At 32.6% G+C, this 13,715-nt stretch overlaps 2 protein-coding genes across 5 annotated transcripts in view; one reads left to right on the top strand and one right to left on the bottom strand.

The window, feature by feature from the left end:
* LOC138329101 (collagen alpha-1(III) chain-like) overlaps positions 1-3,416 on the bottom strand; it is an 86,735-nt gene extending 83,319 nt beyond the window's left edge. For both annotated transcript variants that reach the window (XM_069275849.1, XM_069275845.1), the window contains exon 1: positions 3,298-3,416. The gene's annotated coding sequence lies outside the window, so the exon portion shown is untranslated. The remainder of the gene's footprint in view (positions 1-3,297) is intronic.
* LOC138329102 (sorting nexin-14-like) overlaps positions 1-13,715 on the top strand; it is a 28,220-nt gene that overhangs the window by 352 nt on the left and 14,153 nt on the right. For 2 of the 3 annotated variants that reach the window (XM_069275851.1, XM_069275850.1), the window contains exons 1-13: positions 4,275-4,503; positions 5,727-5,795; positions 6,298-6,349; positions 6,617-6,699; positions 7,016-7,094; positions 7,694-7,737; positions 8,141-8,228; positions 9,232-9,316; positions 9,744-9,900; positions 10,217-10,292; positions 11,736-11,780; positions 12,027-12,107; positions 13,392-13,512. In XM_069275851.1, the coding sequence (XP_069131952.1) occupies positions 4,406-4,503; positions 5,727-5,795; positions 6,298-6,349; positions 6,617-6,699; positions 7,016-7,094; positions 7,694-7,737; positions 8,141-8,228; positions 9,232-9,316; positions 9,744-9,900; positions 10,217-10,292; positions 11,736-11,780; positions 12,027-12,107; positions 13,392-13,512 (1,078 nt within the window). In that variant the 5' untranslated portion in view covers positions 4,275-4,405. Of the gene's footprint in view, positions 1-4,274; positions 4,504-5,726; positions 5,796-6,297; positions 6,350-6,616; positions 6,700-7,015; positions 7,095-7,693; positions 7,738-8,140; positions 8,229-9,231; positions 9,317-9,743; positions 9,901-10,216; positions 10,293-11,735; positions 11,781-12,026; positions 12,108-13,391; positions 13,513-13,715 lie in introns of those variants that run through there. The other variant, XM_069275852.1, reaches the window with a different exon arrangement.

The following is a 13,715-nucleotide window of genomic DNA, read 5'->3' as shown; positions in this document are numbered from 1 at the left end:
CCTACTCTATAGTTTGAACAATTAACATTGCTTCGAGGCCTTTTGAATTGGGAATTTCAAAAGATATAGTAAACGATGAATTTTTGAATTTAATAAACATGCTGTAAGTTTAACATTTCTCAATCAACATATCAAACGTGTATATTTGTTTGTGTATATGTTTTTTTGTTTTGTTTGATCTACATAAACTCTTCATCTGAAGTATCAATATTGGGAAATAGCTACCAATCAGTAAAAAATGGCTATCATTCTAATTAGAGTCCAGGACCAAAAATGTACAAACAGAATAAGTCCTAGTTGAAAGATAGCATTTAATTTGTATTCACATGCAAACTTTACACATTTAGAATTTTTGTAGATTCAGATATAGTTACATAAATCAATTACCATATAGTTATTTAATTTATATAATTTCAATACATGTATTAAAGGCCAACCTCCTTTCGGAAATGGCTTTAATCTTTAAATGGAAATGTAAAACGAGACTGATAATTTTGTAGGGTCACAATCAGTATATAAGTGGACCTTTCTTTTATTTTCAAATGGACTATACTAGAGTAAAAATATTAAAGCCTTTTAGTCCAAGAAAGCAATTAGATGCAAGACAATGCTGGATCGTTTGGTAGCCATCAGCTACTACTACAAGACTTACCCTGCCCCAACCCTGCTTAACAATAATTTGATAATATATAGATCAATAGCCTATTAGGAATTTAACAAAACTATGCCAGTAATAGAGGAGAAATATTTGCTTACATTTAATGACTTGAGTAAGTCTATAGACCAGCTATGGACAGTCGGACCTACACATTCCCTAAAAACTAAAGCAGTGTCATAGAGTACTTAAGTACAGACGGGAGTAAATAGGTGCTTGATGGCACGATATCGTCACCTTACTCATCGTTCCAGAGTGCCTCCAACGGGTTCGCTATTGTTCCCTGTTAAAGGGAATCCAACACAGGTCTTTGTATTTTCTTACCTGTGGGATCCACTTCAGCTTTTTAAACCACAAAGATCTATAACTATGATCAATAGTCAAAATGGCAGAACCGTTGGGTACTTATCATAACCGCTAATACTTTGTTATCTGATCCTCTATGAATTTTATTTTTCTATATTATTTACCTCACAGTTTTTTGTATAATCTCCCTTCAAATGGTTACAGAATGTTTATAAATTTCCCTAGATGGTTTTAAGATATGAACTTCACACATATATGAATAATATATCATATACTACAGTGCACAAAGCAATGTAACACACACTTCTCCTGAAATGTATGTATACATACTTAAACGCTGCAAGTACAAAAAGCATTTACCACAATCATAAAATGATTCATGTGGGTTTGATCAGTCAAGGTTGAAACAAGCGATATATGAAGTTTTATCTAAACAAACTTCTCCTTCCATGTGTTATAACTCACAGTCAACATATACATTTATAATCAATAATGAATATTAATTGGATTTTATAACAGATAGAGTTCTAGTTAAAAAATTAAGTGTGAAATCAGGGTTTGCATTTACACTGTCTGCATACCCTTTTTAAGCATAGAAAATCAAAAAGACCTCACTTTTTTCTCTCTGAAACTCCATTCCATTTACATTAGGGGACCCCATTTTATTTAATTTGAGGAGGACTCCATTTGTAACATGCAGCGCAAACACTGGGAAGTGATAATTATTCGTTATCATCCTTTATTATTAACATGTAGTTCTGATACGCTATTTTTGAAACACAGGTACAAATATAATTACTAATTTACCTAATGAATTAATACAATTACTAATCAGCTGTATACCTGATCATGAATCCGGATATCATCATTGTTATTTAAATTCATGGTGGAAGTGAAAAAACTCAAGAGATCGATCGATATTAAGAATATAACGCATTTATGCCACTTTAAGCTTAAATCAAATGAGGAATTGTCATTATGAATTAGAAACATTTAAGTTTTTAGTAAAAATGTGTTATATGCCAATTAGGAAAACCTATAGCGTTTGATTTGTCAGGTCACTGTGACCATGCAAAAAATAACCTAAGGCCAACAGAAATATTGTGTACTTTTAATTTATTAATTATAATTTAAACCAATTTGATTAACTGAATACCTCAATTTTTTTTAATTACCAGTATATTCCTCCACATTTTCAGAAACATAAATTATGTTTCTGACATTCTAAAGCTATAAAATTGTATCATTTATCAAAATATTGTAAAGTAACTGTCAGTGACTACAAATACTAATTTTCTATACATATTTGTATCAAATAAGATTAATATAGATTATAGTGATGTATATCAATAGAAATATATGATTGATTTCCAAACAAAGAAAATTTCATATTTGATATATGTTTAATATATTGAGATCAGTGACATGTCCAAAAATGGTTACAAACTTTAGAATAGGTATGTCAATTAATACAAAATTATGTATTTTACATACTTTAGTAACAGAATGACAATACCGGGGTATCTTCTGGTAAAGGATGCAATGTGAAAACCAAGGAACAATTAAATTAATTATCAATGAACTATCATTCAGTGTAATTTTTTAAAATTAAAATGAAATTTACCATACATTAAAGATTATATATATAAACTTTCAACAATAGCATAAATTGTTTAATAACAAGTCATAATGAAAGAAACAAATAATACATGTTATATATGTTTTGGTAGTGACAATGCACCAACTCTAGTCAATAGTAACAAAATGATGTTAATTTAGTCTTGCTTGCATGGAAAACACACATACACAACCAAGGATTTTAAATGTATAACTAGTTTTTATGTTATTTTTATGAGAGTGGACATTATGTACTATATATTCGACTAGTGGATATATTGAATAACAAAGAAAATTGAAAGTTCAGGTGAAGAATGTTTGTTTTGTTTAGGTCAGTACGTCCGCATTCCAATCACATTCCCTTCTACCCCTTGGAGAGCCCCCGTGTATTTCCCCAATACACACAGAAATTGTACGCACTGATTTCCCTCCGTATTGCCCTTTCTTAGTGCCAGTAGTCCTCAATAGTGTTGCATTTATTGAACTAATATAAACTCAGATCAAGTAAACCCTCTCGTCTCTCGACAAGTTTTCAAACGTTTCATTTTCACTAGGGGTATGTCGCTTACTTTCTTCAAAATGAACAAGCATGAAGCTTTGGAGGACCGGGTCAACACCATCGGATACGCTTGAGGGTCCCGTAAAAAGTATGCCATCGGCTTGAAAACGACTTTGTGGAATAACATCTTTAAACATAAGTAATAGTTATAAATACAAACCTTCATCGTTCATATCATGCCGCATTTCACTAGAAACAGTTCAATTCATGGTTTCAATATCCAAACACAATATATCTTGACCTCCATATTGGAATATAGTTTACAATCACGTGATTAAAATAGATCGATTTGATTGGATTTGTCTGGAAATCGAATTTCGCGCAAAAATATGGGTGATAAGCTAAGCAAATATTTTTTTCTAGAGTAAAAGGATAATAGAGACAAAATTATTTTACAAAACGAAGTAGTTGTTTCGTTTTAAATATATAAATAAATAATTCGTGACCAAGAGTGAAAATATTATTTTTCTAGAAAAGTGTGTTGTAACTTTTATGTGGAGAAGCCAAAAAAAGAAGATCAATATTTTGACAACTCAGAGGACATTTACATTTAATACATCTATTTTTTTTAGTTTCAGAATAAAAATGATGACAGAAAACACACAACTCTTAGCTTCTAAGGCCTACCTATAACTGACTTATAAAAAGTACAAGGATAATAAAATAAAATTTGAGTGATTACAATTTTTTTATCAGTTTTCATGCATCAACAATGATTTTTTCATATGACATGAAAGAGAGTATATATTTTCTTCTGAGTAATTAATACAATCGCGACATTTGATATAACCTGCTACTCGACTCCATATATCTATAATATTTTAACCCAGTCGCTGTAGGGGAGACAACCCATACTGTATACCCACTCTTTTAAAATATCAATGGTCATTATAATTAACTAGTTATGTCAGGAATGTTTACATTCTTTAGATATATTGTGAAATTATCATGTTTTCTTAATCTTCCTAAAACATCTTTATCATATTTTACGCATAATATGAAATAAAACAATGGTTTGTTATTAATACACGGGTGTTCAAATAAGGTGGTATTAAATTCACATTACATCGTAAATCTGCGTCTTTTTACTTCTTGAATGTCATTCCGACCACCGTCTAATTCAAACGCTGACAGGGACGCGTTTGAACCTGTCACTTCCTGTTTACCTCCTATCAAGAAGATAGTATGCAATATTTTTGGAATAATGTAGTATTGAACGTGTTGTGAATGACTGAGCTTATTTTGAAATAGTCATTCATGGTTTCAAGATGATACCGTGGTATATTGTCAAGCATTATTTGCACAAGCATTCCAAATTCTGCTCCAGTTTAGGGGTGTTGCTGCTGTTCACAATATGCTTCTACAGGTAAACAACAGCTGACAACTTCATTTAGTATTGAATAATCATCAAATGATATTCAGAAATATTAAGATGAAGATTTGAAATAACGTGATGTCTCATAATTTAGAATATTGTATAGAACACGCATGCAATAAACTATATCAATATACTTATCAACTTACATGATAAATCAATTGTATCTGCCATTGATTTGATACTTACATTAGCTTATCAGCATGTGCTTTTTTATATTGTTTGGTTTTCACATCCCATTAAAGGTATATTGAAACCTTATGTTATATTCAGTGAAACATATGTGAAACATATATATGTAACATTCAATTTGAAAAAATTATTCCTTCACATTTTTGCTGTAATTGTTGTTATATATATTATAACTTGTATTTTAGTTAGGATAGTCCTGCATTTGAGTAATAGTCCTGTATTTGAGGGATAAATTTGTTACTCAAATGCAGGATTATGTGAAATGAAAATGGATAAAGTTGTTTTAAAAATTTGTATCAAAAAAGGGCGTCATCATTTTCAGATACCCATATAACTAATTGAAAACTTATGTATGTGTTTATGAACTATTGAATTCTATTATCTCACTTTGTAATAAAGTGACAATTTAGGTGCTCTCCATAGACTACAGTGTATAGCCATCAGGGAAATTTAGTGCAAATGTCATGGTTGATTGACTTTTACCTGTGTTCTATTTTTAGCCCCATAGTAAGCAATAGAGGTGATTTTGTTTGTGACTTTTACAAGCATTTAGATGATGAAATTTGTTTCCATTTGAGTAATAATGTGGAAAGTTGTATTAGTGATGATGCCATATAAAAATTATGATGCCCTTTTTTGATGACAATGTTTAAATCAACTATATCACTTTTCATTTCATAGAATCCTGCATTTGCGTAACAAAATTATCCCTCAAATACAGGACTATTACTCAAATGCAGGACTATCCTGCATATACGGGATGGTCCCCAACCTGATATATATTATAACTTGTATTTTAGTTAGTGATATTAATTGGCATATAAATCATTTCTTTGACAGTTAAACAAAACTATCTCAACAAATTAATGGTAGTATGCATCATTACTTATAGGCACTGGCAAACATATCACTGGATTTACAATGTACATGAATCTTAAGAAATTAAGATACCTTTGGCATTTGCATCAATATCTTACATTTCCTTATTCATAGGGATTGATTATAATGTTTCATGTTTGTAGTTACCTTCAGCTATTCTTGGCAGTATGGTCATTTCTACTGGGCATAGCAGGGGCATACAGCTTCATCAGGTTTGTATGTTTTATTGTTTTTTTTTATTGTTGTAACAAATATTTGATCATCAATTATATTTATATAATTAGCTGTCTTTTTGTTTTCTGTTTTTTAGCAGTAAGTTGGTAATGGTATCCATGCACTATACTGGTTAACTTTGTAATATAGCGTACACAAAAAAAAAAAAAAAAAATGAAACAGGTTAAGTTTATTTTTAAATAATTGTGTCATAACAAAACTAAATATCACGATATTGAATTGTAAGGATTTAACAAGCATATGTAAATATTTGGTTTCTGAATGTAAAGATGGAAAACCTAAGTGTACTCTTTACACAAAGCAAGAAACCCCTAATTTTAACCTCACTCATTCCTTAGATAGATAACTTTATTTCTTTAAAATATATTCTTATATATTTTTCGTTACACCTCTCTGTGACTTAATGCATCAGTGTGACCAAATATTGTGTTGTGCCATGAAATGAGTGTTTTATTAAAGTCATGTCTTGATTTTTTTCAGTTCTGACTCAATATTACCCAATCTCCTGTTCATGTTCAAGAGAAACAAAAAGGTAAGACAATAAGGAATTAGATTATACTTTACATTTATAATTAAACAGTTAAATAATGTATCTATACTGAAAACTTAAGTGAACTTTGAGTCTTTGAATGATAAAGAAATATTAAATTATTATATTCTTTGTATAGGCTGAAATGTACTTTGAATAATAAAGAAATGAAAAAGCAAAATGTATGCATTCCTTTTTGATTTTGTATCATGTTTATATTGAATAAATACCTGTAAAGACAATAAAGCCAGTGGTTTTGATTGTTTACAGGAGGGTAACACAGGAGATGATGAGTTGACCCTTATGAAGACGCTGTGTACTGTATGTGGTCAAAGGAAATGTCCGCGGCACAGGTAATTACAGCAGGTGTTATAAAAGACTGAAAATAATCAAAGAAGAAATCATGTATATATCGCTATCTTAAATTCTAAAATAAGTTGAAAATTAATGATATCCTAAATTTTAAAGTAAAATAAAAATAATAAAAAAATTTTAAAAAAAATCCATATTGGTCATTATCAAAGAAATCATTTAGATTTAAAGAAATAAACTGTCTTCAAGTTAAAGAAAGAGTGTAGAATTAATGCTCAACACCCATATTTATGAGTTCTATTACCGTTATCTAACAAAAAGGTTTTGACATAAACTGATACATTGTTTATCCTACAGACCAGAGCTTAATATCCTTGCCTTCCAACCATGGACCAACCTTGAGTTACGAGGGAAAGTAGATGAGGCAGTTGAAGAGGTATGTATGTAAAAACTTCATTGTTGTAAAAGGTGTAAAAGGATCATTGGACCTTTAATATTATCAAATTATTTTGGAAATTAACAGTCCGTATATATATAGCTTTAGTAAAATGGTTAAAACAATAATAATAACCTTTGAGATTTCTGTAATTATTAATACATTTCAAGTTAAATTGTATTAGGCTTATTACCAGTTAAGATGACTTCTTACTTTATGTCTTAACAATAAATATTTTCAAGCAATTAAAATCACAATTTGTGAGCAATTCTATGCATGTTAGTTTTTATTTAATTTCTTCAGAATGAGCAATTACCAGTAATAATTGATTACTGAAGTTGAATTTCTTTAATGACGATAGCTGGTTTGTTTGGTAGACATGTAGCTGTTCTGTGCCTCTGACAGTATGCTTCAGTGCAACATATCACTATATGAGAGGTGGTCCTTAAATAACCCACATTGTTAATAGGGTATTAATCTTGTCAACTAAGCAACCAAATCTAAATATCCTTTTCTTCCATTTTGATCAAATAAATTTAGACTGTAATAGTAATCAGTACAATGCACATCGCTAATTGTCTTTTTCTGTCTGTTTACAGTTTCTGTCTATAGTTGTAAAAGAATATGTGTACACATGGTACAGGTATGTATGGTTTTTAACTCATTCACCCCTGCAATTTCATAATGGACCGGTCTAGTCTTTGATTTAGAAGAGTCTAAATGTATCTTCAGAGGTGAATTAGTTAAATATTTGTGTATTTTCCCAGATACCCATCAATGTTTGTTAGCTGTTTTGAAATAACACATTTAAAACTGTCCAGATACTTTGATAAAAAGGAATAAAAACATTGGCTTTAACACTTAACATTTGAACTTAAGTTTCTTCTACTATTTTTAGACATCATATTTCTTACCTTCATTAATCATTGTAAATGTTTTGCAGTTGGCCTTAAACTTTTTTATACAACAGCTTTTATAATTTGATGAATGCTTTTTTTCAAAACTTGTAATTATCTTCTCTTTACGAAACAATCTATTGTTTTCAGAGATGTCAGTGTTGACGAAAGCTTCGTGGACGAATTGAGAACAAATTTACGTTTTCTGGCTTCAGTATTGTTGAGAAGGGCCAAAAAGGTAGGTATTTCTAAGGCGGCTTCTAGAAATACTGTACTATTAGTATTGTTTTGCTTTCACAATTCTGGACAGCTCTACTTATCTGTACATCAACCTCACATGTATGATTGACATATACCCATATACTGTACAATGAAACTTTGAGGTACCATATAGCAATGTATATGATAATCAACAGCAAATCAAGGAAATGTTGAGATTTGGACCTAGCTATCTATATTGCTGTGTTGAGATTTGGACGTAGCTATCTATATTGCTGTGTTGAGATTTGGACGTAGCTATCTATATTGCTGTGTTGAGATTTGGACCTTGCTATCTATATTGCTGTGTTGAGATTTGGACCTGGCTATCTATATTGCTGTGTTGAGATTTGGACCTGGCTATCTATATTGCTGTGTTGAGATTTGGACCTAGCTATCTATATTGCTGTGTTGAGATTTGGACGTAGCTATCTATATTGCTGTGTTGAGATTTGGACCTAGCTATCTATATTGCTGTGTTGAGATTTGGACGTAGCTATCTATATTGCTGTGTTGAGATTTGGACCTAGCTATCTATATTGCTGTGTTGAGATTTGGACCTGGCTATCTATATTGCTGTGTTGAGATTTGGACGTAGCTATCTATATTGCTGTGTTGAGATTTGGACCTGGCTATCTATATTGCTGTGTTGAGATTTGGACCTGGCTATCTATATTGCTGTGTTGAGATTTGGACCTGGCTATCTATATTGCTTTGTTGAGATTTGGACCTGGCTATCTATATTGCTGTGTTGAGATTTGGACGTAGCTATCTATATTGCTGTGTTGAGATTTGGACCTGGCTATCTATATTGCTGTGTTGAGATTTGGACCTAGCTATCTATATTGCTGTGTTGAGATTTGGACGTAGCTATCTATATTGCTGTGTTGAGATTTGGACGTAGCTATCTATATTGATGTGTTGAGATTTGGACCTTGCTGTCTATATTGCTGTATTGGCATTAATGTTGTTGATGTTTTCAGATTGATGTCCCCTTGTTGGTAAGTGAGAAACTGATAAAGGCCGGACTACAGCATCTTCATGTTTATCTTCAGGCAAAGAAATCAGGTGAGGACTGGTAAAAACACTCAATATGTGACATCAAGTCATCTCAAGTCTTCATTTCAGAAAAAACCTCACTTGAATACTTTGGATTAGGTTTCTTATTCATTTATATATAATTAAGAGTATTGCAATATGTTTATGATTTATGCATAGAAATGAGAAATTTGATCGTTAGTTTTTTAGTAATGCTGTTTATTTCAAGTATTAAAGAATGTACAGTTTATATAGGAACTCCAGTTGATTTTTGATAATGCTGAAAAATTAATGACAAGCACAAAATTTTCTAAAAACAAATAAATTTGAAGTATCATATTTGCTTAAGAAATGAAGTATGTAATGATTTCTGTATCATGTTGCCTGACAAGTAAAACATTGTGAAGGTCCCAGTAGTAGTTTTACCAAAAATCATATAAAAGTGCCTGATTTGCAGCTCCCCCTGGTACCGACCTTCAGCAGCTGACATTAGACTGTCTGGGGCCACATCTACACTGTGCCATGCAGAGTCGTAAGGCTGAGCTAGAGTATCTTAGGAGGATGGTGGAAGGTCTGTTCCCTTTCATCTTGAATCCACAGGGTCTTAAATCCAAGTAAGTCTTAACTGCAATGAGGGCTGTTCTCCTTTCACTTCAAACCCCCAGTGCTTGAATTCCATGTAAGCAGCTCACAGAAATAAAATTATACTGTCTTCCATTAAAATTGAACTGCCTTAACTCAAGGAAAATCACCTTCACAGTTGAAATTGATACAATGCTCAGTCTATATCCCTAGGATTTTCAAAGCTTAAATTGCACATATCCCAACTTAAAAGAAATGAATTATTTCTCTATATAGTACTTTTTGACAGTTGAAAACAATGCAATGAATATTCTGAAGTAAAAATTATGATCATGATTATTTTACAAGGTGCACCTGTTCTTTGGCCAGAGAAATTCTATCTGGATCTATTTTGTTACCAGCACTGGATGCCATAGCGAATCCTGTGAGTATTGTACCACAACCAATCATTTCTGTTAAATTGCAGTAGTGATTTATAACTAAAACAAATAAACCAACAAAGTAGACACCATATACAATTTTACTTTCGTAGAATAGAAGACTTCGTTAAAAATTGTTAGAATTATTCCTGATGGAATTGATCAAAATTAATCTTTAGAAGGTTTGCTTCATATGTACATACTTATACCGTAAAAACTTGTGTAATTTGTGCACTTTTTCTGTACAAAAATAAAATTTGAAGTTGGGGGTGCATTGATAGAGTAGTTTTAAAAAATTTACGGGGAAAAAATCTGTCCATTCTGAGGGGCTGGCAATCTATGAATGTCGAGGTACTGCTCTGTGTATAGTAGCCATTTTATATAATAAAATAATAAAAGGTATTAATGATTGTAAAAACAATGCCTCACCTATTATAGTGGATTATCTATGGCTAATTAAAGTGTTAAGTTATGATCACGATGTCTTGTTTACATTTGCCCCGAGAATTTCAATGGCGACTGACTGAGTGCATGGCTTCTACTGACAGCAAGAGATGTATACCCTGTACACCTCGTAGTATAATGGGACAGCCACAATCAGTGACTTTGGCCGGGTCAATGTAGTTTACCTGTATTTTTTTAGGGGAGAGAGGCTGTAGAGAGAGTCTGTAGAGAGTGTGTGTGTGTATACACAAACATGTTTACCCTGGCTGCAGGCCGTGTGCAAAAAGTCAAAACACACGTGGGATTTATAAGATGCCTAAACTGACCTATATTTAGGACTTTCAATAAATGGTTTGCAATTGCATTACTGCAGAATTAACAAGCTACAAGGTTAGTGACATATTCAACCGTATTGATAATTATAATTAGCCATCAGCTTGGATCTGGTACCGTACAGGTAGTGAGTTTACTCACAATGTGATTGTTGCAAGCTAACGTATCCGCTAGCCGATTGCTGTTGATTGTTAATGATCTCAAACACACTAATTACTTATTGTGACAATTTTAAACAAATAGATTCTAATCTTTTTGAATATTCCTGATTACTATTCATGTGTAATATCTCAAAACATTGACATGTGCACGGAGTACGGCGAACCGGACCGCCGATGTTTTGGACATCTGCAAGATATTTTAGTTTCAGGTTACGGTGGCCAATAAAAGAAAACAAACACGATGTGGTTTTAATATGTTATTTCTTCTTAATACAACACTTCTTTGTGCAAGTTGTCAAGCATTTATGGGGAATCGATTTTGGGACTCCCTGGACATCGTTTTTCCCAAAAAAAATTGATGCGCAAAATATACTGATAGTAGATTTTTTTCAGCATTTTCAGCCCTAAAAAGTACCTGCGCAAATTACACTGGTGCGCAAATTATACAAGTTTTTACGGTACATATGTACATACTTATATATTTACTTTGAATTTTTATTTCATTTTCAGGATATGGTGAATAATATATTGTTAATATTTTTGGATGATACACCAGTAAGTATATTAATTTTGATATTATCATTCCACTTCACAAAATTCACAACACATACCAGGTGTATACAATAATTAGTGTTTCTATGTTTAAGAACATATTTCAATCACAACAAAACTTTAACTTGTACTAAACCAATCAGAAAAATGATGTTATTAAGATTAGCATTGTTATCTAAGAATTTCTGTACAATAGAAGTTGCCAGTGTAATTGTTCATGTCTAAGTTTACAATGATTGATTTCCACAGCCTCCATTAGCCACTGAGCCACCCAGCCCGATGGTCACTTTCCTGGAAAAGTTTTCACGTACAGCTGTCAGAAATAATTCTGTAGGTATCTTATTATGTGCTCCTGGGGGGGGGGGGGGGGGGGGGTTTACTGTATGGCTGTAGGGTAAAGGTTTAACTGACCAACATGCTGATCCTACAAACTGGTGATACATCGATATATTGTATTAACATAACATTGGGGGGGGGGGGGGGGGTTCAGCTTACTGTATAGCTGTAGGGTAAAGGTTAACTGACTAACATGCTGATCCTACACACTGTGATACATCGATATATTGATTGTATTGACATAACATTGGGGGGGGGGGGGGTCAGTTTACTGTTTGGCTGTAGGGTAAAGGTTAAATGACCAACATGCTGATCCTACAAACTGGTGATATATCGATATATTGTATTAACATAACATCTGGGGGGGGTCAGTTTACTGTATGGCTGTAGGGTAAAGGTTAACTGACCAACATGCTGATCCTACAAACTGGTGATACATCGATATATTGATTGTATTGACATAACATTGGGGGGGGGGGGGGTCAGTTTACTGTATGGCTGTAGGGTAAAGGTTAACTGACCAACATGGTGATCCTACAAACTGGTGATACATCGATATATTGATTGTATTGACATAACATTGGGGGGGGGGGGGTCAGTTTACTGTTTGGCTGTAGGGTAAAGGTTAACTGACCAACATGGTGATCCTACAAACTGGTGATACATCGATATATTGTATTAACATAATATCGGGGGGGGGGGGTCAGTTTACTGTATGGCTGTAGGGTAAAGTTTAAATGACCAACATGCTAATCCTACAAACTGGTGATACATCGATATATTGTATTAACATAACATTGGGGCAACTTGGGGTGAATAAATGTTTTTGTTATTTCATGTACGGAAACTTTGCAAACATCTCGGCTAATCAATAGTTTTGATTGTAGCATTATTTTCAAGGTCATAACAAATCCACACTAGATGCCGCTTGCAACCTCTGCTCGCAAAAGGATTTATTTCATTTTACTTTATTATAATATTTGTTTCCTTTGTCTTCTTGTACTTCTATTGCTAAATCTATATCATGTGATCATGTTGTTTTTTGTGTGTCTTGGTAAAGCGGCAGACCTTGAAAAATTTGACAATCTCTTTTGTATTTATGGGAAGGATTGCTTACTTGTCCTGTATTTACTACTTGAAGTGATTTGTATCCTACAGACATCTGTTTGTAAGGATCATGCCTGAAATATACAGTTGACATTCCTTCTTGTCTTAATGTCATGATATGATTATTGATAGTTTATTCATTCTATAGTAACAATGATGTTAACGTTTCAGTGTCTCCACCATGAACTGAATGACATCATCGGTGGTAATTACCCTAGTCTGCTGTATACATTCATGCAGTTCCTCAAACGTGAAGCTGCTGTTAACGTCCTTCAGTTCTGTCTGGCTTGTGGTAAGTTTGAAATATCTAGCAAAAAATTCTCTTTGTGAATCTAAATACGAGGGAGAAAGTGAAATAACGTCATTTGAGTGTATGTATAGTTAATGCTTTTGAAGTCACACAGTCTCACCTAAATATGACATCGCAAACATTGGAATTCCTTTATTTGTCTCTTAATAGTAAAACCTGATTTCTGAAAGTTACATTCAAATTTT

The sequence above is a fragment of the Argopecten irradians genome, chromosome 8, assembly GCF_041381155.1.
Source record: "Argopecten irradians isolate NY chromosome 8, Ai_NY, whole genome shotgun sequence".
Taxonomy (NCBI): domain Eukaryota; kingdom Metazoa; phylum Mollusca; class Bivalvia; order Pectinida; family Pectinidae; genus Argopecten; species Argopecten irradians.
Note: the sequence above shows the minus strand (reverse complement) of the source record. Positions and strands in the feature narration are given on the sequence as shown.